The following is a 27,274-nucleotide window of genomic DNA, read 5'->3' on the forward strand; positions in this document are numbered from 1 at the left end:
GACATTACTTTTTAGCAGATCTTATGATTTTTAAATATGTCTAGATTTTGTTCTTATGGTCAGACCTGTAGCACTTTGAGGTTTTTCTTTTAAAATGTAAAGTGCTTTTTTACAAATAAAATTTTATTATTATTATTATTATTATCCCGGGTGTAACATCAGTAGCAAACAAGCAGAGAAAGCCTTGGGAATTGGAGAGACAATTAAAACCTGCGTGAGACAATATTTTGAACGTGATGATGTGAGCAGATTGACAACTGGAAAAAAGCAGACTAAAACAAAAAGTAAATTGAAAAAGCAAAAACGATTCCTCCTTGACATGATGCGGAATGCTTACAGGAAATTCTTGGCCGAATACCACGAGACAAAAATTTCGTATTCTTTGTTTTGTCACCTGCGACCTTTTTGGGTGGTCAGTCCAAGTCTGGCAGATAGGGAGACATGTCTGTGTAAGACACACGAGAATCTTACCTTCATAGTGAATAAGCTCCACCAATACAAGCTTGTCTCACACTGCAACCTCGAAGAGCTAGTGAAAGAAATCGTGTGTGACTCACAAAGAAAAGACTGCATGTATGGTGAGTGTGAGACATGCAAGCTCACCAACTTTCCATTGAAGGCCACACCAGAAACCATGTTTTCCTACGTTCAGTGGGGAATGGAGGAGCGACAGAGTAACTCATTATCAACGCAAGACGACAAAATTTCCCATCCGGCATCGCAAACCAGGAAGTAACTCATATGAAAGTGAAACGCTCCAAATCCAAACATTTCCTTAAGTTTTACCTCGAATACTATCAATACGACAACATTAAACATTGATTGCAAACGAGGTTATCAGTGTTCCCACAGCAACATTTAATCTACACACAAATTGCGCACATATGCCGTGGTCGTCAGTAGTTACACAAACAGGCAAACTCTGTTGAACTCTGAAAAAAAAAAATCATAAAAAAACTTTAATACTGCACAATATTAATAGTAAATAAATGCACAAAAATATTTAAAAAAAAACCATTAAGCTGTAATTTATATTCATAAAGTCAAAGGGTAATCAAATAATGTTGTCTAAGTTTAAATGTTAGACATCTTTCCATACCAAAAGTGGATGTTTCTGTAGAATGACCTGGCATCTGTGTGAGTGTGACACTCAGCGAGAGAGATTGAAGAGCTCGATGTTCCAAACGCTTACTCCACCCTTGTGCAATTTACAGTTATCTTGCGCTTACACATCTTGGGAACATATTCTTACTGTTGTCTCTATACGAGCTGGCATCTTGCTGACAAGCGACAACATCTCGTTTTGAGTTCAACAAATCCTGTGGTTCTGTGTGATTTGGACAACTTCAAGTTACGCCCACTTCCTGTTACGCCCCTCTCTCGCAGTCCACAGACAGACCCATCTCTACAAAAATGACTTGATTGGGACTACAGCTGGGTTTTGGACATCACTAACCCATAGATTTGCATCAACCCTCCCTCCGGAAAATGCAAAAAAGGGCATGCGCATACTTCTGTGGCACGTCGATTGTGTTGTGTTCACACAGCTGTCAGGTCTTCTGTGTTCGAGCTTCCCACGCTGTACTTCATCAACAATGGATACAATTTATTTGATTATGTTCCTGAAAATGACGATCGTAATTCAGCTCTCTGTGCTGCGCATTTGTGGAAGACAGCTTCCAGAATCTCCACAAATTCAACACTGGATTCAACAAGAAACTGTTACTAAAACGTTAAGCAGTTTCAAATCTAAAACCAGAGGCAGCAGCTCTTGGGCCACAACCTGTAAGTAGACTTAACTTAGACTTAATCATTTTAAATGTATTTGCATGAATAATTTCAGATGTAATGTTTTGGTTTTGTCAAATGCCAGCGATGGCTTTATATCGACTTAGTTAATGCTATTTTGTGTCAACGAAAAACGAGTACACACATTTTGGACCTGAAGTTGTACATGTAGGCCTACTCATTTTATAAAGGTATTTATCATGTATATAGTATGTCACAAGGTGACAAATCCAGCGGAACCAATTTCCACTGCGAGTGTGTTTCCCCCCGGGACGATTTCACTGACACACCGTGCTGGTTCGCTTGCTGTCAGTTGCCATGACAGCGGCAGCTGATTAGCTAAGCGGTAACAGGTGCGGGTGTTTGGTGTGGGGATTTGTGATTGGGAAACATGGCCTAAAGAAGCAGTTAAAAGGGAAAGTAAGACCCCAGATAGCAAACCGACATCGAATCAACGTGGAAATATGACATCGAAACAACGTTGATCTGACATTGTTTTGCTCATCGAATTAACGTTGAACCAACGTCAGACGCGTCATTCTTTCAAAACTAACGGAAAATCAACTTGAAATCAACGCGTTGTTTCAACGTTATGAAAGCAAACCAATTTTTGATTTTCATTTAGCTTTGAAGAATGCCGCGTCTGACGTTGGTTCAACGTTAATTCGATGAGCAAAATCAACGTTGTTTCAATGTCATGAGAGACGTCGTTTCCACGTTGATTCAATGTCAGTTTGCTATCTGGTACCTTGTTTATACTGCATGGTTCAAGTGACCCAAATCCAATTTTTTCCTCTCATGTGGCACAGATTGGATATGACCGGTGAACGTGTAAGCAGGAAAAAAACGCATGGATTTCTGATTTTCTCCGATCGGATTCAGGCCTCATTCATTTGTGGTAATAAATCGGATATGAATCAGATACGTGCATTTGCGTGTGCCATGTAAGCAGACGAATCGGATATTCCCCAGTAAATGCGAGTCACGCGTCATTAAAAACTGTGCGATTATAGGCGCGAGCCGCGCGATGGAAGAAAAGATACACACAGTGGAGCAATGCCTTTTGAGTGTTTGGGGTGAAGAGTGCAGGCAAAAATGCAGGGTTGTTACAGAAATAAATACGTTTTTGAAGACATTTAACGAGATATGAAGAACCGTTTTAAGTGCTCATGGCCAGAGCCTCTCCTCTTTTTTTTTCTCAAAAATCGGATATGGGTCACATTTAAAAGATGATGTAAGCAGGTCGTCAAAAAAATCGGATATAGTCAGAAAATCAGATTTGGGCATCAAGACCTGCAGTGTAAATGCAGCCTAAAAGGCATTCGAGTGTGGTACTCCCCCGGGAGAAATCTATTCCTTTGGCAGTGGCTTGAATTTGCTGGGATCTTTGGAGCGGGCTGTGAGGATCGGGCTGGAAAAGGGTGCAACGGTGATTGTGAGAATACAAGCTGGAAAAGTGCAATGAATGTGAAGTGAGTGAATTGTGGAGATTGAGTCAAGACTGGAGAATGCCATCATTCTAGAGAGGAAGATAAGTAATGAAACACCAGATCTGTGTGAATGCATGTCTTGCACTGCATTGAATAAGGAATTGTGAAGTGCATTGACCGCAAATATACAGTAATTGTCACTTAAGAGTGTGAATTGAGTCATCATTGAAATCCTGATATCTTCTTCTGACTGTGAAAAAGTATTGAAGATGCTGTTTTCCATGCTGTGAGAAGTCATCTGCATCTCTTCATCTTCTGAGTGTTGATTCAGCGTAACAGTGGAAGGATTGATCATTGGGTGAGTGCTGGCCTTATTGCACTGAGGTTTGAGGATGGATATGCTGTGCCTGAATTGAAGTGTCACACAGTATTGTACTTGACGTGAAGTTGCAATGTGTGGATGTTTATGTTTATTTAACCGCCAGTATTCTCCAGTTCACATTCTCACCCAGTGTTTGCTGAATGAAGCCCTCAGTGTTGATTGTGTATGTTCCACTCCGGCCGCAAGCTCCTGTTGATACTGACATACCTGCCAACTTCTGAGTTTTGCTTGGCGTGAGATCTGTTGACGGGGGGGGGGATATATATTCATGTGCTATAGATGATCTATATTCATTCGCTATAGATCACGTGAGATTTGTAACTAATTTGCGGTATAACTAGTGGATCACGAGTGGCAGATAGATCAATAGATAAACTCATCTTTCAGGCAGTTGACCGACCCACAGCTGTCAACATCAAAGGGAGATTTCCCGGGAACCATCACCAAAATAAGGTGTTTTTTTCCTCACGATTCTTACTCACAAACTTTAAAAATAAAGCACTAATCAAAAAGTCTAAAGAATTTAGAACTAGCCCACATATGTGTGAGAAAGAGCACTGTGTCATTAAAAAAAAATACCATAGAGAATGTTTAAATACTAAGATCAGCTTACGAGGGAAACGGGGAGGCTGTTTCTGCTGGAGATGATTGGGAGAGGTCTCTGCACCTTGAGATCTCTGCGCGCGCTGACATGGAGTAAAGCCTTGTTTATACTCGACGCGTCTGCACAAGCGCGGTAAAAATGACGCGTTGGGTGCGCAAGACCTCACTTCGAGCCGAATCTGTCCGAGCTTGTACGTCTCACACAATCAGAGTGTACAAATACGAGATATTTTACGGGAAATACTAACATGGGAAGACAGTAAAAGAGCTAAAATACGTGAGAAACCCGGAAAAACGGGAGGATTGACACTTCAGCGTGAGAAATCGGGGGTGTGGCGTGTGAGCGTGTGAAACCAATCAAATGCGGGTGTCTCACGGCCAATGCGTGAGAGTTGGCAGCTATGTACTGAAGAGGAGTGTGATTGCCCTGTTTAACTTGAGCCCCTTTCACACAGAGATTCCAGAAAATACACGGAAAATGTGACCCAGCATTTTTCCCGGGATTGTTTGATTTCGGTTCATTCACACTGCAAGTGATTTGCCGGGATCTGTGAGTGCGTTCACACACAACCCGTAAAAATCCCGGGAAGACACATGACGTCAGGATCAGACGTATAAGGGACGCGTCGAAAACATGGACACGCGCATACCGTTCCAAAAAGCTGGTGAACGATCTCAGCTTCAGTACAGAATCGGATAGTGAGGAGCTCCTGGTCTCTGCTTTGCTCCAGTTTGCAGGTATTTGTTCGTCCTTTCTTTGTTGATGACGAACACAAACTTTCTTCTAAGAGCAACAGAGTCGCGCGATGGCACGAGCGTCATCACTATATGACACACCCTTTACGGCATTGGTCCTGGCTTTTGTTCACACAGCGCGCGTTCCTGGACTGATTACGGCAATAGCCGCGTTTCCACTGCCGGGCCAGGGCCGGGCCGTGCTAGTGCGTGCTAGGGCCAGTCGCGTTTCCACTGTCACTTCCGGGGCTTGATCGGGGCTTCCTCAGGGCCAACGGCCAGGATTTCTGGCTCGTCGAATACCTTGGGCCAGAGGGGGCCAGCTCGGGCTAGAGGCGTGCTCAAGGTAAAAGGCGGAGTTTATCGGTGTTATGGAACGTTATGATCTGAAGCAAGATGCACATAGGGGTGTCTATGTTTAACCGATTAACCGTTTAAAATTGCATAACATTTTAATTTGAACTGTAAGCCTATGCCAAATGCTGCGCAAAAATATATAGGCTATATATAGGCTACATATCGACGAATTTTCAGATATTTGTTTGATTTTTTGCCCTCTAAACATTTAAAATATTTGACAAATTAATATGAAAAATATATATATTTTACTGGTTTTCTGAGGCCAAATTAGAACCTGGAAATTATATTTTCCCTGCAGTGCTGAATGAGAAGAGCCGTAACCACAGCCTACAGAAAGGGGATTATAGGTGATTTATAGGCTATAATAAATGTGTCTGATAATAAAATAATATAAAATAACGAGGCATTAATTGTTTATTAATAAACTATTGTTTTCTAAATGATTTTCGGCTAAAAACATCTCCATCTCCGGATGCACATTTAGAGAGAAATTAATTAGCTACATAATTACATAGTCAGAAAGATATTGGCTTTTGATTCGAATTTGTTCGTTTTAAATTGGACATTTAAAGCTTTAATCTACAAGACTAAAGCTTTAAATGTCCAATTTAAAACGAACAAATTCGAATGCGGTGGCTGTTTCAGGTCTCGCGCTTCAGTTCACGGAGATCATGACGCGCCTTGATTAATTGTTAAAGCACAACGTTTTAATGTTATTGTGAGTTTACGCAAATAAATGTATTTGCGAATAATGTATTATTATTTTCTGTATGACCAGAAATGAAAGAGTATTTTAAGTTGTTTCCACTGAAAGAAATGCAATGAAACTGCAAGTGTTCACATGGGCGTCTCGCAGCCATCAGTACGTGCTCCACACACACTAGATATGCGCTGATATGCGTCAAAAATATTGTGTTTATTTGTGCTCTGTTCCTTTTTTGGATAAAGGCGTCTTCTACATATGCAGCCTAATAAAATGTTACAATAATGATGATGATGGTTATTATTATTATTATTATTTGCAGACACGGAGTTTTTGTGAAATGGACGTTTTGCTTATTTTCAATTGGCAATTTCAGTTTGAAGGGTGATGGAAATGCGGCTTTAACTGCTCCGTACTTGCTGCGTTTTATTTCTATAAATTAATTTCGTTTCAAATGGGGTCCAATCAGTTATTAAAGGTGTTAAAAAATTAACTCTGTATCTCGAGGTTGCGGCGTTTGTTGTTTGTTAACAGGCTGCGGCGGTTCCGCAGCCTGTTATATCGCGCAAAAAATCGCTGCTTGAAATGGAGAATCGCCTGTACTGGTCTCGTGACACTATTGCAGCCACTACGGCATGTGAGTTAATACACATGCTATCTTCCTAATTAAAAAAAATAATTAATTCATAATACCCGCTGAAATGGGTTGGGTTTTATGACGTTTGATCCAGAAAGTCGTGTTAGGGGTGGGGTCTGGGGCAGCGCTGTGGGGCTACTGGCCCGGCAGTGGAAACGCAAGCCCGGTGCTTGAGGCCCGAGGCCACTAGCTCGGCTCGGCTCGCTGTTAGCTCTGGCCCAGCCCTAGCCCGGCAGTGGAAACGCGGCTAATGTTACTAGGTCCCCAACCCGGGATCAATCCCAGAATCAATCCCAGGTCGTGTTTGCGTTCACACAGAAGGCGTTCTGGCAATTTCCCGGCAATTTCCTGGGATCAACTCGCTGTCTGAAAGGGGCTTTGTTCTGTCTATTTAAATGGAAGGTTCCCTTGCCACCGCCTTCTTGTGTGCTGCCTGCTTGGAGCAACCCAGTCCAGCCGTAAGCCCGATTCTCCACATACGAAAGGAACATGTTTGAACTTGCATCAAATGCTCTGTCTATTTAAATAGAAGATTCTTCTGCCACTGCCTTCTTGTGTGCTGCCTGTCTGAAGGAGAGACACACCCCAGCCTCAGTGCTGCCTGCTTGGAGCAACCCAGTCCAGCCGTAAGCCTGATTCTCCATTATACGAAGGGAACATGGTTGCATTCATATTAAATACTCTGTCTATTTGAATAGAAGATTCTTCTGCCACTGCCTTCGTGTGTGCTGCCTGTTCAGAGGAGAGACACACCCCAGCCTCGGCGCTGCCTGTTCAGAGCCACCGTTCCAGCCGTAAGTCCTTGCTTCACCGTAATAAAAATGAACCTGTGAAATTGTCTCTGTCTTGGATTAGAGGATACCTTTGCTTCTGGCTGGAGCCATTGAGGGAGGAAAGACACACAGAGGACCTCGCACCTGTGGTCCAGCGACGCTACGGGAGAGCACTCTACACGGAGGAGACATGCGTACCCAGCTACCTACCTGGCTGGCAGCGAGTCCCCCTCCTGAACCCCATCGCCCCTGTGCCGACCACCTACTGAATAGCTGACGCTTGGGAAAAATTACCTGCTACCCACCTGTCCCCTCCTGGTCCGAGGTCCCGGTCCGCCAGGATAGCTGCCCGCCTGTATTACGCCTGACAGGATCTACTGACCACATTACTTACCTGCAGACCGGCGGACCGGCGTTCGACTCCCTCCTCCTCTGTGGCTGCCAGTGACCCGGATCGGGGCAGTGAACCCCTTGGTCTCCTCCTCCCTGAAGAGAGATACGAAGTCCACATTAAGACTTTTAATTCCTGCTTTTATTCAATAAAGATTGTTACTTTAAGAAATTCTTCTTGTCTGTCTGGTCTCTGGTACGCGTTTCTCGAGGTGGTTCTGGGTTTGAGGAGTGGGTGCAGTTTGGCTTGGACCCACCGGCCTGTGACAGATTCTTTATCATCACTTTGTGGTGGAAGAACAGGTTCGTTATGTGTGGGTGATGAAATGAGACACAGGGTCGGCGAATACTGGGACTCGTGCACTTTTATATACACAACTCTTTTCACAGCGCGAGGTCGCGCTCAAATAAAGTTAACTCAGAATGTCAAAGGCAAAAATAAATAATAGGTGATAAAACTTTTCCCACTGAACACAACTTCGCCGAACACGGTTACAGTGAAAACTCTTCCTGCTGAATACAGCTTTCAAACTTGACCCACTTCATCGCTTGGCTTCGTCTCCGCTCCCACAGTCCCACTACAGACTCCGCTGAACCACGCCCCCCTTGCCACAGACATAACTATCCGGACAAAGGGAGCGACAGTTTAGCCATTCACAACACACCGGCCCAAACTAACCAATCTGAGCCCACTGCCCTTTTCTGAGGGAGTGGTTTCATAGAATCAGGAAGTCAACCGCTCGTTCGAGGACAGACGAGAACGCGGCTGACAATAAAGGTGAAATTTATGAAAAGTAAGACTTTTAAAAAAAGAAAAACCACAAATACATGTTAAATTGCACCCCATAAACACAATCATGCAAAGAAAAAAAGCAGTCAACCCCCACTTTAAACATCGTATACATTTTAAAATATTGCTGATTACTTACAAAGCACTAAATTGTTTAGATCCCCAGTACTTGAGCAAGCTCTTAACACATTATAGTCCTTCACGCCTATTGCGATCTCTAAACTCGAAATCGAACTCGAGAGTATCGAAATCGACTGCTGGAGGTAGATCCTTTTCCTATTTAGCACCAAAACTCTGGAACAATCTTACTAACATTGTCCGGGAAGCAGACACACTCTGTCAGTTCAAATCTAGACTAAAAACACATCACTTTGGCCTAGCATTCACATAACACACGATAGACTTCCTTAATTCAAAATTAGGCTGCATAGTTTAGATCAGCCGGAACCGGGAACACGTCCCGTAAATCCTGATGTACTTGGTACATCAAAAGAAGGATGGCGTCTACGCTATTGACCTGCGCCTGGACCCATCCCGACTCATCCTTAAGTGCTGGCCTCATCGACAAGACAGCCATCGGATCTGATCCTCAACATCTCGTCTCCAAACCGGTGTGAATACTTCGACTTCCAAATAGATGGAAATGGACAAATACTCTTAATGTTTTGATCCAATTTGTTTTGTAATCACTGTTCCTTCGTTGGCCAGAGGAAAACATCCCCCCCCCCTTCACTTCACTTCTGCTTCTAGACAACAGACAAGAGAAGCACTATTTCACATTAAATAATAGCAAATGGCATACATATGCAGTGAATATTTGGCAATGTATTCTATTCACATCCATAGCACAATGTCCATGTGGATTATTGTCTGTTCATGAATTATTGTCTGTTTTTGGATTATTGATTATTTTATGCGTTCTCTTTATCCACAAGTTTCCGAGGGGCGCTCCTGTAAAAAATAAAGTGGGTGAAACTTCCGGTGAGGCGGCGGAAATAGCATTCCAATGGTATTTTATGTGTTGGTTAGCGAAGAGGCTAGCTGTTTTTCGGAGAATTATTTTACTATTTAAAGACGCAAATCTTTATGAGAGATGGTGTTACGGAGCTCAGGGACAACATGTGCTGTTCGCAGTTGTATGTATAACCGGATTAAACTAGTTCAGTGGCTTAAACGTGATGGTTTTGAACATAAGCTGAAAACGAAATCAGAGTGATCCTGCCAGAGCCCGTCTCTGATCCTGCCAACGAGTGTAGTTTCCATCACCTCCCAAAAGATGACGAATCTTCCTGTGTACATTTGTTTAAATTCTTAATATTCTATAAACTCTCTCAGCATGTGATTGGCTGTTCGCTACTGTTACAGCTAAACTCAGGATAAAAGCCTGTGTTGACAGAATACCAGATGTCCCAGTTAATGTATTCAAGCAGCACATTCATTTATAATTTTGAATAAACTCCAAAGCACAATGACTAAGTGTGTATTTTTTATTTTAATTGTTTGTCAGCTCGCACAACTGTCTGTCACCATGCCTTGATGAGTATTGATTATTAAAAATGTTATTATAATACTAACAATCAACTACTGCGGAGGGTAAAGGTACTGTTATTTCACCCTTTTTAATTTCGTTGAGGTTGTGTTCCCACATCGTTAGCTAGTTTGGATCGCTATAACTTGAATGACTGTCAACTGTTGAATGAACGAGTGTCAAGCATGTTAAATCGCGCTTTATTTACTTCCAACCGGAAGTCGCGCCCACTTTTGACGCAAGGCCTCATGGGGCGTAGGAAACTTGTGGATACTCTGCAGATTTATGCCAAAAGTGTCTTGTTGAGGTCCTTAAAGAGTAACTAAACACTTAACCTACTTTTTTTAGTTAATGATCTGTAAGAATGGATCTTTATTAATACCAGTCGTTGATTTGAGTTTTGCCGTTTGTTTATAAAGTGTTCTATTTCTACAATATATGGTGTAAAAACGTCTTAGTGCTGCCCTCTTCAGGTTGAACGGTGGCTACTGCAGTTGAATTTTCCTATTGGATATTTGCGGTGGTACGTGACACAGCGGTTGTTGGTGACTTAGGCCCCGTCCACACTACTGCGTTTTCGTTTAAAAACGGAGACCTTTTGCTACGTTTGCACTCCCCGTCCACACTAAAACGGGAAAAACGAAGACCTAAAACGGAGAAGTTTAGAAACGCTGCAGCTGCGTTTTGCGTTTTGAATCTCCGGAGGGCGTTTTAGTGTGGACGAGACAAAACGGAGGAGTTTACAAACGATGACGCAGAGGCTCGCGCTCGGCTCTATGATTGGGTGTCATCAGTCATGACGTATCTTTCCCTGATTCGCCAACCACTGTTAACACCGGCGCGCGCATGCCCAGTGTTGGTGAATGGTCACGTGATCCACTTTTTCAGTCGTTTCAGTGTGGACGGAGATAAATTCTAATACGCAGGTAAAACGCTAGTGTGGACGGAGATCGTTTTCGTTTTAATTCTCCGTTTTTAAACGAAAACGCAGTAGTGTGGACGGGGCCTTAGGCAAGTTCCATACAAAGAGATGCGTCTCAGGTGCACGCCCCCCTCCGCTGGGCACTGCCCACTTTTCCAGCATTTTTCAAATATTGCCAGTGGGTGGAGTCAGGCTCTGACCAGGGTTACCCTTTAGGTGTGTCTTGGAGTTTAATCATTACAACTTGGACTTGGGATTTTCTGAGAGCTCCGACTTGTACCACGTGAATGCTGAACCACTGTTGCATCATCCTAGGCTTTGATAGTGTTGCCATGGAAAATAACAATCGTCTAATTATTATCATATGCGAATGCAATGACCCCCTCCTCCAACCCTGATCAAAAACACCTGAACAAGCTAATCAAGGTCTTCAAGATTAGTCAAGAAAGCTGCAGGTGAGTTTCATTTGGGTTAGAGTTGACTAGACATCATTGGACCTTAAAAAAATGCGTGCACTTTAAACCATTTCACTGCGTTTTTAGTGGGATTCAGCAGATGTTTTGATGCAGTAACGCCATTTTTTATTGTAGTTGTGTGTGCTAACGCTTATTTAATTTGAGTTTGTGAGATTGCAGGTCAAGAGGATGCCAACTCACAGTTACTGCTCGTTGATTTCTGTTTTATTGTGTTTGTGTGCATGTTTGAGCACAACAGACACTGGACTTGCAGTCGCAGGTGAGACGATCTTTTAATTTAATTACAAAGTTCGAAGAAATGCTTTGTTCCAGGTTCCTGAGTATGACGCGTTTCCTACACTTGACACGTAGCCTTCACAGTGAGATTATTACAGCATGTGTTTGAATCTGATTTGACATGATTTAGCGGTAAGCTAATTATAGCTTTGTAAGATTTATGACAGATGAATGTTTTATGTAGAGAAACTATCCAAAATAAATATTTATTTTAAAACTTTGTATGAGCAACTTGGGACATTCATTTTGGACAATGTTTTAAGATTAGATTAAACCTAATTATGATGCAATGTGTAGAAAATTGTGTCAAAAATATTGTGAGTTGACTTAATGAAGTTGGCATTTTGATAGTCTGTGTATTTTACAAAGTAGACTACATGGGTTTTTGCTAGTTCTTTGTATTTTTGTTAAGATATAAAACATACCAGAACTCTTCTGTGTTTAACCACATGTCTGAGCATTTAGCGCATCTGGCTGAGTCCCACCCCGAGCCTGAATGCAGCTTTGAAATTTGCAGTTGATAGCATGATGCACTGAATCTTGTGATCACAGTGCTGTTTGAACTCTTATGGAAGCTTGTTTATGCCATGAAGAATAAAAAGAGGGGTAGTTGTGCCTTATCTCATAATTCTAAGAAAAACTGGTAAATTGAGTCAATTAGTCAACTTTTTTTTATTTATTTTTTTATTTTTTTGGAAGTGGAAACAAGCTTCCATAAGCAAAATGGTTTTTAAATGTTGTCAGTTTTTTTGTGTGGATTACACCTTCTGTATTCAGTGAGGTTTCTTTGTCTCCTATCTGTATATAACAGCAAAGTCAGAGTGCCGAAGTGAAAAATCTGGTGCAGGTAAGTGTGCCGTTCTGTGTGCCTATGACAGTGACTGTCCGAACAATGAGAAATGCTACAGCAATGGACGTGGACGTCAGTGTATGGCTCCAAATACAGGTATGTGTTATCTTCTAGTATTGTCGTAGTGTTTGGGTCGGCTTTCTAGTTTTTTTTTCAGTTTGTCTTTTATAATTTTATCACTCCAGTTAAGTCTGTGCCCAAGCCTCCAGTGATGCTTGCCGCCAAACTATTCAAGCCTCCAATGAAGCCCGCTGCTGAACTGTCCATGCTTCCAGTAAAACCTGATGTCAAACTGGCCGGGCCTCCAGTCAAGCCTGCCTGAGCCTCCGGTGAACCCTGCGCCCGAACTGCCCGAGCCTCCGGTGAACCCTGCGCCCGAACTGCCCGAGCCTCCGGTGAACCCTGCGCCCGAACTGCCCGAGCCTCCGGTGAACCCTGCGCCCGAGCCTCCGGTCAACCCTGTGCCCGAACTGCCCGAGCCTCCGGTGAACCCTGCGCCCGAACTGCCCGAGCCTCCGGTGAACCCTGCGCCCGAACTGCCCGAGCCTCCGGTGAACCCTGCGCCCGAACTGCCCGAGCCTCCGGTGAACCCTGCGCCCGAACTGCCCGAGCCTCCGGTGAACCCTGCGCCCGAACTGCCCGAGCCTCCGGTCAACCCTGGGCCCGAACTGCCCGAGCCTCCGGTTAACCCTGCGCCCGAACTGCCCGAGCCTCCGGTCAACCCTGCGCCCGAACTGCCGGTCAACCCTGTGCCCGAACTGCCCGAGCCTCTGGTCAACCCTGCGCCCGGACTACCCGAGCCTCTGGTGAGCCCTGCCGCTAAACTGCCCGTGCCTCCAGCGAGGCTAGTTTCAGATCCCTCCAAGCAACCAGTGAATCCTGCTGCTGAACCGCTTGCGCCTCCAAGGAAGCCTGCCATCTACCCGCCCAAGCCTGAAGTGAAGATTTCTGCCGAACTGCCCAGGAATCCAGTGAAGCTTTCTGCCAAACTGTTCATGCCTCCAATGAAGCCTGCCCCCAAGCCTCCAGTGAAGCTTGCTGCAGAACCGCCCAAGCCTCCAATGAAGCTTACTGCTGAATGGCCTAAGGCTCCAGTGAAGTTTTCCGCCCAACTGTTCAAGCCTCAAGTGAAGTTTACCTCCAGTGAAGCCTGCCGCCCAAGCCTCCAGGGGTAAATTGGAAACCCCTCACAGGTTTCCAGCAAACTGCCCATGCCAATTTTGCGTAACGCATAGCCAACTGGAGTTCTGATCAATTCAGTGCTTTATTCAAATTGCATGGTTTCACAAAATAAATGTTTAAGACTCCTTTCTGTGTGGGTAATATTATTATTAATATTTTTTTCCGTGAAAGTGCTTTATTGAAGAGATTACTATATTATCTTGCAGGGAGTTAGGCAGCAAAAGTTTCAAACAATTTGAAAATTTGTCAGCAAAAAGTGACCGAGATGGTCAAGCTTTGAACTAGGTTATCAGAAATTAAATGTAGGGTGATGCTAATGTGAGGAGAAATGTCAAGTTGTCATGAAGAAAACAAAAAATACCACTAATTTTCATTTGTAGTAATTCAGGATTTTCACGCAGGTATTTGGGTGTTCACTGGTGAAATCGAATATGAGCAGATAACAAATATCTATCTGAATATCTACGATTGGGATTTAAAAACATTATTAGCTCACAGTTTTGAATTCAGTCAAGGCAAGCAGATCGTTTTTAATACTGGTTATGTACGTACTTTCTCAAACTTGAAGTTTAATTTAACCCAAATAAGTTATGGACTGGAGCTTTAACATTGTGGTTTTCATAACCTCTAATGGCCAATTTTTCACTTTGTTATATTTATTCGTAAATGACTGGTGGCTCATATTAATTGTATTTCCTAAAAGTTTGGGACTGCTATTTGTCTCGGTGTTTTAAAAATCGAAAATCCTCAGTTTTGTTGAATGTATTTCCCGGGTTACATTTAATGTCAAATTGTAACGCTCAGCCTTTTCAGTCTGGAATCACATGCTAAGTGGAAAAGTGAGAATGTTTCACCTGTATAGAACCTACAGCAGAGCACGTAAAAGAATAATGCATTTTAATTGAAAATTATTAGCATGGTTTGTTAAAAGTACAGTGTGTGTGTTCAGTACATTTAAATTTAGTGCGTTTAAAAAAATATTCACTTTTAACTGTTATTTAATATTACATTTGTAGTAAAATCAAGTACTTTACATGTGCGTTAGTATGTTAGTCAAGACATTAAAACAAGTGTAATTTTTGAATAAACCTTTTGCAAGCCTGAGTATTCTCCTATTATGTCTGATAAGGTTGGAGAACACCAGGCAAGATACAAGAGAACATTTCAACAATCCTTGATTTTATTTATTTATTTATTTATTTTTATTGTTTGTTTAAGGTCAGGGGACGGGATGGCCATGGCAAATTTTTGGATCATTGTCCTGTTGGAATATCCAACCACATGACCATTTAAGCCTGGTTCTGTCGACCCTGCATTGGCTGCCTATTAAACATCGTATACATTTTAAAATATTGCTGATTACTTACAAAGCACTAAATTGTTTAGATCCCCAGTACTTAAGTGAGCTCTAAATGCATTATAGTCCTTCACGCCTATTACCGATCTCAAAACTCCTGCCAGTTGATAATACCAAGAATATTGAAATCGACTGCTGGCGGTAGATCCTTTTCCTATTTAGCACCAAAACTCTGGAACAATCTTACTAACATTGTCCGGGAAGCAGACACACTCTGTCAGTTCAAATCTAGACTAAAAACACATCACTTTGGCCTAGCATTCACATTACACACAATAGACTTCCTTAATTCAAAATTAGGCTACATAGTTTAGATCAGCCAGAACCGGGAACACGTCCCGTAAATCCTGATGTACTTGGTACATCAAAAAAAGGATGGCGTCTACGCTATTGACCTGCGCCTGGACCCATCCCGACTCATCCTTAAGTGCTGGCCTCATCGACGAGACAGCCATCGGATCTGATCCTCAACATCTCGTCTCCAAACCGGTGTGAATACTTCGACTTCCAAATAGATGGAAATGGACAAATACTCTTAATGTTTTGATCCAATTTGTTTTGTAATCACTGTTCCTTCGTTGGCCAGAGGAAAACAGCCCCCCCCCCCCACCCCCTTCACTTCACTTTTGCTTCTAGACAACAGACGAGAGAAGCACTATTTCACATTAAATAATAGCAAATGGCATACATATCCTGTGAATATTTGGCAATGTATTCGATCCACATCCATAGCACAATGTCCATGTGGATTATTGTCTGTTCGTGAATTATTGTCTGTTTTTGGATTATTGATTATTTTATGCGTTCTCTTTATACTCTGCAGATTTATGCCAAAAGTGTCTTGTTGAGGTCCTTAAAGAGTAACTAAACACTTAACCTACTTTTTTTAGTTAATGATCTGTAAGAATGGATCTTTATTAATACCAGTCGTTGATTTGAGTTTTGCCATTTGTTTATAAAGTGTTCTATTTCTACAATATATGGTGTAAAAACGTCTTAGTGCTGCCCTCTTCAGGTTGAACGGTGGCTACTGCAGTTGAATTTTCCTATTGGATATTTGCGGTGGTACGTGACACAGCGGTTGTTGGTGACTCAGTCCACACTACTGCGTTTTCGTTTAAAAGCGGAGACCTTTTGCTACGTTTGCACCTCCCGTCCACACTAAAACGGGAAAAACGAAGACCTAAAACGGAGAAGTTTAGAAACGCTGCAGCTGCGTTTTGCGTTTTGAATCTCCGGAGGGCGTTTTAGTGTGGACGAGACAAAACGGAGGAGTTTACAAACGATGACGCAGAGGCTCACGCTCGGCTCTATGATTGGGTGTCATCAGTCATGACGTATCTTTCCCTGATTCGCCAACCACTGTTTACACCGGCGCGCGCATGCCCAGTGTTGGTGAATGGTCACGTGATCCACTTTTTCAGTCGTTTTAGTGTGGACAGAGATAAATTCTAATACGCAGGTAAAACGCTAGTGTGGACGGAGATCGTTTTCGTTTTAATTCTCCGTTTTTAAACGAAAACGCAGTAGTGTGGACGGGGCCTTAAGCAAGTTCCATACAAAGAGATGCGTCTCAGGTGCACGCCCCCCTCCGCTGGGCACTGCCCACTTTTCCAGCATTTTTCAAATATTGCCAGTGGGTGGAGTCAGGCTCTGACCAGGGTTACCCTTTAGGTGTGTCTTGGAGTTTAATCATTACAACTTGGACTTGGGATTTTCTGAGAGCTCCGACTTGTACCACGTGAATGCTGAACCACTGTTGCATCATCCTAGGCTTTGATAGTGTTGCCATGGAAAATAACAATCGTCTAATTATTATCATATGCGAATGCAATGACCCCCTCCTCCAACCCTGATCAAAAACACCTGAACAAGCTAATCAAGGTCTTCAAGATTAGTCAAGAAAGCTGCAGGTGAGTTTCATTTGGGTTAGAGTTGACTAGACTAGACATCATTGGACCTTAAAAAAATGCGTGCACTTTAAACCATTTCACTGCGTTTTTAGTGGGATTCAGCAGATGTTTTGATGCAGTAACGCCATTTTTTATTGTAGTTGTGTGTGCGCTAACGCTTATTTAATTTGAGTTTGTGAGATTGCAGGTCAAGAGGATGCCAACTCACAGTTACTGCTCGTTGATTTCTGTTTTATTGTGTTTGTGTGCATGTTTGAGCACATTAGACACTGGACTTGCAGTCGCAGGTGAGACGATCTTTTAACTTAATTATAAAGTTCGAAGAAATGCTTTGTTCCAAGTTCCTGAGTATGACGCGTTTCCTACACTTGACACGTAGCCTTCACAGTGAGATTATTACAGCATTGTACAGTGTTTGAATCTGATTTGACATGATTTAGCGGTAAGCTAATTATAGCTTTGTAAGATTTATGACAGATGAATGTTTTATGTAGAGAAACTATCCAAAATAAATATTTATTTTAAAACTTTGTATGAGCAACTTGGGACATTCATTTTGGACAATGTTTTAAGATTAGATTAAACCTAATTATGATGCAATGTGTAGAAAATTGTGTCAAAAATATTGTCAAGTTGACTTAAGGACTTGGATGAAGTTGGCATTTTGATAGTCTGTGTATTTTACAAAGTAGACTACATGGGTTTTTGCTAGTTCTTTGTATTCTTGTTAAGATATAAAACATACCAGAACTCTTCTGTGTTTAACCACATGTCTGAGCATTTAGCACATCTGGCTGAGTCCCACCCCGAGCCTGAATGCAGCTTTGAAATTTGCAGTTGATAGCGTGATGCACTGAATCTTGTGATCACAGTGCTGTTTGAACTCTTATGGAAGCTTGTTTATGCCATGAAGAATAAAAAGAGGGGTAGTTGTGCCTTATCTCATAATTCTAAGAAAAACTGGTAAATTGAGTCAATTAGTCAACTTTTTTTCTTTTTCTTTTCTTTTTTTGGAAGTGGAAACAAGCTTCCATAAGCAAAATGGTTTTTAAATGTTGTCAGTTTTTTTGTGTGGATTACACCTTCTGTATTCAGTGAGGTTTCTTTGTCTCCTATCTGTATATAACAGCAAAGTCAGAGTGCCGAAGTGAAAAATCTGGTGCAGGTAAGTGTGCCGTTCTGTGTGCCTATGACAGTGACTGTCCGAACAATGAGAAATGCTACAGCAATGGACGTGGACGTCAGTGTATGGCTCCAAATACAGGTATGTGTTATCTTCTAGTATTGTCGTAGTGTTTGGGGTCAGCTTTCTAGTTTTTTCTTCAGTTTGTCTTTTATAATTTTATCACTCCAGTTAAGTCTGTGCCCAAGCCTCCAGTGATGCTTGCCGCCAAACTATTCAAGCCTCCAATGAAGCCCGCTGCTGAACTGTCCATGCTTCCAGTCAAGCCTGCCTGCGAACTGGCCGGGCCTCCAGTCAAGCCTGCCTGCGAACTGGCCGGGCCTCCAGTCAAGCCTGCCTGCGAACTGGCCGGGCCTCCAGTCAAGCCTGCCTGCGAACTGGCCGGGCCTCCAGTCAAGCCTGCCTGCGAACTGGCAGGGCCTCCAGTGAAGCCTGCCCCTGAACTGGCCGAGCCTCCGGTGAACCCTGCGCCCGAACTGCCCGAGCCTCCGGTGAACCCTGCGCCCGAACTGCCCGAGCCTCCGGTGAACCCTGCGCCCGAACTGCCCGAGCCTCCGGTGAACCCTGCGCCCGAACTGCCCGAGCCTCCTGTGAACCCTGCGCCCGAACTGCCCGAGCCTCCGGTGAACCCTGCGCCCGAACTGCCCGAGCCTCCGGTCAACCCTGCGCCCGAACTGCCCGAGCCTCCGGTCAACCCTGCGCCCGAACTGCCCGAGCCTCCGGTCAACCCTGCGCCCGAACTGCCCGAGCCTCCGGTCAACCCTGCGCCCGAACTGCCGGTCAACCCTGTGCCCGAACTGCCCGAGCCTCTGGTCAACCCTGCGCCCGGACTGCCCGAGCCTCTGGTGAGCCCTGCCGCTAAACTGCCCGTGCCTCCAGCGAGGCTAGTTTCAGATCCCTCCAAGCAACCAGTGAATCCTGCTGCTGAACCGCTTGCGCCTCCAAGGAAGCCTGCCATCTACCCGCCCAAGCCTGAAGTGAAGATTTCTGCCGAACTGCCCAGGAATCCAGTGAAGCTTTCTGCCAAACTGTTCATGCCTCCAATGAAGCCTGCCCCCAAGCTTCCAGTGAAGCTTGCTGCAGAACCGCCCAAGCCTCCAATGAAGCTTACTGCTGAATGGCCTAAGGCTCCAGTGAAGTTTTCCGCCCAACTGTTCAAGCCTCAAGTGAAGTTTACCTCCAGTGAAGCCTGCCGCCCAAGCCTCCAGGGGTAAATTGGAAACCCCTCACAGGTTTCCAGCAAACTGCCCATGCCAATTTTGCGTAACGCATAGCCAACTGGAGTTCTGATCAATTCAGTGCTTTATTCAAATTGCATGGTTTCACAAAATAAATGTTTAAGACTCCTTTCTGTGTGGGAAATATTATTATTATTATTTTTTTCCGTGAAAGTGCTTTATTGAAGAGATTACTATATTATCTTGCAGGGAGTTAGGCAGCAAAAGTTTCAAACAATTTGAAAATTTGTCAGCAAAAAGTGACCGAGATGGTCAAGCTTTGAACTAGGTTATCGGAAATTAAATGTAGGGTGATGCTAATGTGAGGAGAAATGTCAAGTTGTCATGAAGAAAACAAAAAATACCACTAATTTTCATTTGTAGTAATTCAGGATTTTCACGCAGGTATTTGGGTGTTCACTGGTGAAATCGAATATGAGCAGATAACAAATATCTACGATTGGGATTTAAAAACATTATTAGCTCGCAGTTTTGAATTCAGTCAAGGCAAGCAGATCGTTTTTAATACTGGTTATGTACGTACTTTCTCAAACTTGAAGTTTAATTTATCCCAAATAAGTTATGGACTGGAGCTTTAACATTGTGGTTTTCATAACCTCTAATGGCCAATTTTTCACTTTGTTATATTTATTTGTAAATGACTGGTGGCTCATATTAATTGTATTTCCTAAAAGTTTGGGACTGCTATTTGTCTCGGTGTTTTAAAAATCGAAAATCCTCAGTTTTGTTGAATGTATTTCCCGGGTTACATTTAATGTCAAATTGTAACGCTCAGCCTTTTCAGTCTGGAATCACATGCTAAGTGGAAAAGTGAGAATGTTTCACCTGTATAGAACCTACAGCAGAGCACGTAAAAGAATAATGCATTTTAATTGAAAATTATTAGCATGGTTTGTTAAAAGTACAGTGTGTGTGTTCAGTACATTTAAATTTAGTGCGTTTAAAAAAATATTTACTTTTAACTGTTATTTAATATTACATTTATAGTAAAATCAAGTACTTTACATGTGCGTTAGTATGTTAGTCAAGACATTAAAACAAGTGTAATTTTTGAATAAACCTTTTGCAAGCCTGAGTATTCTCCTATTATGTCTGATAAGGTTGGAGAACACCAGGCAAGATACAAGAGAACATTTCAACAATCCTTGATTTTATTTATTTATTTATTTATTTATTTTTATTGTTTGTTTAAGGTCAGGGGACGGGATGGCCATGGCAAATTTTTGGATCATTGTCCTGTTGGAATATCCAACCACATGACCATTTAAGCCTGGTTCTGTCGACCCTGCATTGGCTGCCTATTAAACATCGTATACATTTTAAAATATTGCTGATTACTTACAAAGCACTAAATTGTTTAGATCCCCAGTACTTGAGTGAGCTCTAAATGCATTATAGTCCTTCACGCCTATTACTGATCTCAAAACTCCTGCCAGTTGATAATACCAAGAATATTGAAATCGACTGCTGGCGGTAGATCCTTTTCCTATTTAGCACCAAAACTCTGGAACAATCTTACTAACATTGTCCGGGAAGCAGACACACTCTGTCAGTTCAAATCTAGACTAAAAACACATCACTTTGGCCTAGCATTCACATTACACACAATAGACTTCTTTAATTCAAAATTAGGCTACATAGTTTAGATCAGCCAGAACCGGGAACACGTCCCGTAAATCCTGATGTACTTGGTACATCAAAAGAAGGATGGCGTCTACGCTATTGACCTGCGCCTGGACCCATCCCGACTCATCCTTAAGTGCTGGCCTCATCGACAAGACAGCCATCGGATCTGATCCTCAACATCTCGTCTCCAAACCGGTGTGAATACTTCGACTTCCAAATAGATGGAAATGGACAAATACTCTTAATGTTTTGATCCAATTTGTTTTGTAATCACTGTTCCTTCGTTGGCCAGAGGAAAACAGCCCCCCCCCCCCACCCCCTTCACTTCACTTTTGCTTCTAGACAACAGACGAGAGAAGCACTATTTCACATTAAATAATAGCAAATGGCATACATATCCTGTGAATATTTGGCAATGTATTCGATCCACATCCATAGCACAATGTCCATGTGGATTATTGTCTGTTCGTGAATTATTGTCTGTTTTTGGATTATTGATTATTTTATGCGTTCTCTTTATACTCTGCAGATTTATGCCAAAAGTGTCTTGTTGAGGTCCTTAAAGAGTAACTAAACACTTAACCTACTTTTTTTAGTTAATGATCTGTAAGAATGGATCTTTATTAATACCAGTCGTTGATTTGAGTTTTGCCATTTGTTTATAAAGTGTTCTATTTCTACAATATATGGTGTAAAAACGTCTTAGTGCTGCCCTCTTCAGGTTGAATGGTGGCTACTGCAGTTGAATTTTCCTATTGGATATTTGCGGTGGTACGTGACACAGCGGTTGTTGGTGACTCAGTCCACACTACTGCGTTTTCGTTTAAAAACGGAGACCTTTTGCTACGTTTGCACCTCCCGTCCACACTAAAACGGGAAAAACGAAGACCTAAAACGGAGAAGTTTAGAAACGCTGCAGCTGCGTTTTGCGTTTTGAATCTCCGGAGGGCGTTTTAGTGTGGACGAGACAAAACGGAGGAGTTTACAAACGATGACGCAGAGGCTCACGCTCGGCTCTATGATTGGGTGTCATCAGTCATGACGTATCTTTCCCTGATTCGCCAACCACTGTTTACACCGGCGCGCGCATGCCCAGTGTTGGTGAATGGTCACGTGATCCACTTTTTCAGTCGTTTTAGTGTGGACAGAGATAAATTCTAATACGCAGGTAAAACGCTAGTGTGGACGGAGATCGTTTTCGTTTTAATTCTCCGTTTTTAAACGAAAACGCAGTAGTGTGGACGGGGCCTTAAGCAAGTTCCATACAAAGAGATGCGTCTCAGGTGCACGCCCCCCTCCGCTGGGCACTGCCCACTTTTCCAGCATTTTTCAAATATTGCCAGTGGGTGGAGTCAGGCTCTGACCAGGGTTACCCTTTAGGTGTGTCTTGGAGTTTAATCATTACAACTTGGACTTGGGATTTTCTGAGAGCTCCGACTTGTACCACGTGAATGCTGAACCACTGTTGCATCATCCTAGGCTTTGATAGTGTTGCCATGGAAAATAACAATCGTCTAATTATTATCATATGCGAATGCAATGACCCCCTCCTCCAACCCTGATCAAAAACACCTGAACAAGCTAATCAAGGTCTTCAAGATTAGTCAAGAAAGCTGCAGGTGAGTTTCATTTGGGTTAGAGTTGACTAGACTAGACATCATTGGACCTTAAAAAAATGCGTGCACTTTAAACCATTTCACTGCGTTTTTAGTGGGATTCAGCAGATGTTTTGATGCAGTAACGCCATTTTTTATTGTAGTTGTGTGTGCTAACGCTTATTTAATTTGAGTTTGTGAGATTGCAGGTCAAGAGGATGCCAACTCACAGTTACTGCTCGTTGATTTCTGTTTTATTGTGTTTGTGTGCATGTTTGAGCACAACAGACACTGGACTTGCAGTCGCAGGTGAGACGATCTTTTAACTATAAAGTTCGAAGAAATGCTTTGTTCCAAGTTCCTAAGTATGACGCGTTTCCTACACTTGACACGTAGCCTTCACAGTGAGATTATTACAGCATTGTACAGTGTTTGAATCTGATTTGACATGATTTAGCGGTAAGCTAATTATAGCTTTGTAAGATTTATGACAGATGAATGTTTTATGTAGAGAAACTATCCAAAATAAATATTTATTTTAAAACTTTGTATGAGCAACTTGGGACATTCATTTTGGACAATGTTTTAAGATTAGATTAAACCTAATTATGATGCAATGTGTAGAAAATTGTGTCAAAAATATTGTCAAGTTGACTTAAGGACTTGGATGAAGTTGGCATTTTGATAGTCTGTGTATTTTACAAAGTAGACTACATGGGTTTTTGCTAGTTCTTTGTATTCTTGTTAAGATATAAAACATACCAGAACTCTTCTGTGTTTAACCACATGTCTGAGCATTTAGCACATCTGGCTGAGTCCCACCCCGAGCCTGAATGCAGCTTTGAAATTTGCAGTTGATAGCGTGATGCACTGAATCTTGTGATCACAGTGCTGTTTGAACTCTTATGGAAGCTTGTTTATGCCATGAAGAATAAAAAGAGGGGTAGTTGTGCCTTATCTCATAATTCTAAGAAAAACTGGTAAATTGAGTCAATTAGTCAACTTTTTTTCTTTTTCTTTTCTTTTTTTGGAAGTGGAAACAAGCTTCCATAAGCAAAATGGTTTTTAAATGTTGTCAGTTTTTTTGTGTGGATTACACCTTCTGTATTCAGTGAGGTTTCTTTGTCTCCTATCTGTATATAACAGCAAAGTCAGAGTGCCGAAGTGAAAAATCTGGTGCAGGTAAGTGTGCCGTTCTGTGTGCCTATGACAGTGACTGTCCGAACAATGAGAAATGCTACAGCAATGGACGTGGACGTCAGTGTATGGCTCCAAATACAGGTATGTGTTATCTTCTAGTATTGTCGTAGTGTTTGGGGTCAGCTTTCTAGTTTTTTCTTCAGTTTGTCTTTTATAATTTTATCACTCCAGTTAAGTCTGTGCCCAAGCCTCCAGTGATGCTTGCCGCCAAACTATTCAAGCCTCCAATGAAGCCCGCTGCTGAACTGTCCATGCTTCCAGTCAAGCCTGCCTGCGAACTGGCCGGGCCTCCAGTCAAGCCTGCCTGCGAACTGGCCGGGCCTCCAGTCAAGCCTGCCTGCGAACTGGCCGGGCCTCCAGTCAAGCCTGCCTGCGAACTGGCCGGGCCTCCAGTCAAGCCTGCCTGCGAACTGGCAGGGCCTCCAGTGAAGCCTGCCCCTGAACTGGCCGAGCCTCCGGTGAACCCTGCGCCCGAACTGCCCGAGCCTCCGGTGAACCCTGCGCCCGAACTGCCCGAGCCTCCGGTGAACCCTGCGCCCGAACTGCCCGAGCCTCCGGTGAACCCTGCGCCCGAACTGCCCGAGCCTCCTGTGAACCCTGCGCCCGAACTGCCCGAGCCTCCGGTGAACCCTGCGCCCGAACTGCCCGAGCCTCCGGTCAACCCTGCGCCCGAACTGCCCGAGCCTCCGGTCAACCCTGCGCCCGAACTGCCCGAGCCTCCGGTCAACCCTGCGCCCGAACTGCCCGAGCCTCCGGTCAACCCTGCGCCCGAACTGCCGGTCAACCCTGTGCCCGAACTGCCCGAGCCTCTGGTCAACCCTGCGCCCGGACTGCCCGAGCCTCTGGTGAGCCCTGCCGCTAAACTGCCCGTGCCTCCAGCGAGGCTAGTTTCAGATCCCTCCAAGCAACCAGTGAATCCTGCTGCTGAACCGCTTGCGCCTCCAAGGAAGCCTGCCATCTACCCGCCCAAGCCTGAAGTGAAGATTTCTGCCGAACTGCCCAGGAATCCAGTGAAGCTTTCTGCCAAACTGTTCATGCCTCCAATGAAGCCTGCCCCCAAGCTTCCAGTGAAGCTTGCTGCAGAACCGCCCAAGCCTCCAATGAAGCTTACTGCTGAATGGCCTAAGGCTCCAGTGAAGTTTTCCGCCCAACTGTTCAAGCCTCAAGTGAAGTTTACCTCCAGTGAAGCCTGCCGCCCAAGCCTCCAGGGGTAAATTGGAAACCCCTCACAGGTTTCCAGCAAACTGCCCATGCCAATTTTGCGTAACGCATAGCCAACTGGAGTTCTGATCAATTCAGTGCTTTATTCAAATTGCATGGTTTCACAAAATAAATGTTTAAGACTCCTTTCTGTGTGGGAAATATTATTATTATTATTTTTTTCCGTGAAAGTGCTTTATTGAAGAGATTACTATATTATCTTGCAGGGAGTTAGGCAGCAAAAGTTTCAAACAATTTGAAAATTTGTCAGCAAAAAGTGACCGAGATGGTCAAGCTTTGAACTAGGTTATCGGAAATTAAATGTAGGGTGATGCTAATGTGAGGAGAAATGTCAAGTTGTCATGAAGAAAACAAAAAATACCACTAATTTTCATTTGTAGTAATTCAGGATTTTCACGCAGGTATTTGGGTGTTCACTGGTGAAATCGAATATGAGCAGATAACAAATATCTACGATTGGGATTTAAAAACATTATTAGCTCGCAGTTTTGAATTCAGTCAAGGCAAGCAGATCGTTTTTAATACTGGTTATGTACGTACTTTCTCAAACTTGAAGTTTAATTTATCCCAAATAAGTTATGGACTGGAGCTTTAACATTGTGGTTTTCATAACCTCTAATGGCCAATTTTTCACTTTGTTATATTTATTTGTAAATGACTGGTGGCTCATATTAATTGTATTTCCTAAAAGTTTGGGACTGCTATTTGTCTCGGTGTTTTAAAAATCGAAAATCCTCAGTTTTGTTGAATGTATTTCCCGGGTTACATTTAATGTCAAATTGTAACGCTCAGCCTTTTCAGTCTGGAATCACATGCTAAGTGGAAAAGTGAGAATGTTTCACCTGTATAGAACCTACAGCAGAGCACGTAAAAGAATAATGCATTTTAATTGAAAATTATTAGCATGGTTTGTTAAAAGTACAGTGTGTGTGTTCAGTACATTTAAATTTAGTGCGTTTAAAAAAATATTTACTTTTAACTGTTATTTAATATTACATTTATAGTAAAATCAAGTACTTTACATGTGCGTTAGTATGTTAGTCAAGACATTAAAACAAGTGTAATTTTTGAATAAACCTTTTGCAAGCCTGAGTATTCTCCTATTATGTCTGATAAGGTTGGAGAACACCAGGCAAGATACAAGAGAACATTTCAACAATCCTTGATTTTATTTATTTATTTATTTATTTATTTTTATTGTTTGTTTAAGGTCAGGGGACGGGATGGCCATGGCAAATTTTTGGATCATTGTCCTGTTGGAATATCCAACCACATGACCATTTAAGCCTGGTTCTGTCGACCCTGCATTGGCTGCCTATTAAACATCGTATACATTTTAAAATATTGCTGATTACTTACAAAGCACTAAATTGTTTAGATCCCCAGTACTTGAGTGAGCTCTAAATGCATTATAGTCCTTCACGCCTATTACCGATCTCAAAACTCCTGCCAGTTGATAATACCAAGAATATTGAAATCGACTGCTGGCGGTAGATCCTTTTCCTATTTAGCACCAAAACTCTGGAACAATCTTACTAACATTGTCCGGGAAGCAGACACACTCTGTCAGTTCAAATCTAGACTAAAAACACATCACTTTGGCCTAGCATTCACATTACACACAATAGACTTCCTTAATTCAAAATTAGGCTACATAGTTTAGATCAGCCAGAACCGGGAACACGTCCCGTAAATCCTGATGTACTTGGTACATCAAAAGAAGGATGGCGTCTACGCTATTGACCTGCGCCTGGACCCATCCCGACTCATCCTTAAGTGCTGGCCTCATCGACAAGACAGCCATCGGATCTGATCCTCAACATCTCGTCTCCAAACCGGTGTGAATACTTCGACTTCCAAATAGATGGAAATGGACAAATACTCTTAATGTTTTGATCCAATTTGTTTTGTAATCACTGTTCCTTCGTTGGCCAGAGGAAAACAGCCCCCACCCCCACCCCCTTCACTTCACTTTTGCTTCTAGACAACAGACGAGAGAAGCACTATTTCACATTAAATAATAGCAAATGGCATACATATCCTGTGAATATTTGGCAATGTATTCGATCCACATCCATAGCACAATGTCCATGTGGATTATTGTCTGTTCGTGAAT

At 42.9% G+C, this 27,274-nt stretch overlaps 3 protein-coding genes across 6 annotated transcripts; all 3 read left to right on the plus strand.

The window, feature by feature from the left end:
- Nucleotides 1-11,520: 11,520 nt before the first annotated feature.
- Nucleotides 11,521-13,950, plus strand: LOC148973683 (uncharacterized). Of its 3 annotated transcripts, XM_089119416.1 has the most exons (4): nucleotides 11,521-11,776; nucleotides 12,605-12,739; nucleotides 12,829-13,321; nucleotides 13,355-13,950. In XM_089119416.1, the coding sequence occupies exons 3-4, from the start codon at nucleotides 12,928-12,930 to the stop codon at nucleotides 13,816-13,818; spliced, it is 858 nt and encodes a 285-aa protein (XP_088975542.1). In that variant the 5' UTR covers nucleotides 11,521-11,776; nucleotides 12,605-12,739; nucleotides 12,829-12,927; the 3' UTR covers nucleotides 13,819-13,950. The 3 variants fall into 3 exon arrangements, with proteins under 3 accessions (XP_088975542.1, XP_088975540.1, XP_088975541.1); XM_089119414.1 differs by having other exon boundaries at nucleotides 12,829-13,950; XM_089119415.1 differs by having other exon boundaries at nucleotides 12,614-12,739; nucleotides 12,829-13,950.
- A 3,151-nt stretch (nucleotides 13,951-17,101) lies between these two features.
- On the plus strand, nucleotides 17,102-19,624 carry LOC148973684 (uncharacterized). The gene is made up of 3 exons (XM_089119417.1): nucleotides 17,102-17,382; nucleotides 18,225-18,359; nucleotides 18,450-19,624. Exons 1-3 carry the CDS (start codon nucleotides 17,292-17,294, stop codon nucleotides 19,490-19,492), a joined length of 1,269 nt encoding a protein of 422 aa, XP_088975543.1. The 5' UTR covers nucleotides 17,102-17,291; the 3' UTR covers nucleotides 19,493-19,624.
- Nucleotides 19,625-22,758: 3,134 nt separating this feature from the next.
- Nucleotides 22,759-25,283, plus strand: LOC120486489 (uncharacterized). 2 transcript variants are annotated; one of them, XM_089119421.1, is made up of 3 exons: nucleotides 22,759-23,046; nucleotides 23,893-24,018; nucleotides 24,109-25,283. In XM_089119421.1, the coding sequence occupies exons 1-3, from the start codon at nucleotides 22,956-22,958 to the stop codon at nucleotides 25,149-25,151; spliced, it is 1,260 nt and encodes a 419-aa protein (XP_088975547.1). In that variant the 5' UTR covers nucleotides 22,759-22,955; the 3' UTR covers nucleotides 25,152-25,283. The 2 variants fall into 2 exon arrangements, with proteins under 2 accessions (XP_088975547.1, XP_088975546.1); XM_089119420.1 differs by having other exon boundaries at nucleotides 22,761-23,046; nucleotides 23,884-24,018.
- The last annotated feature ends 1,991 nt before the right edge of the window (nucleotides 25,284-27,274 follow it).

The sequence above is a fragment of the Pimephales promelas genome, chromosome 14, assembly GCF_988280905.1.
Source record: "Pimephales promelas chromosome 14, fPimPro1.hap1.1, whole genome shotgun sequence".
Taxonomy (NCBI): domain Eukaryota; kingdom Metazoa; phylum Chordata; class Actinopteri; order Cypriniformes; family Leuciscidae; genus Pimephales; species Pimephales promelas.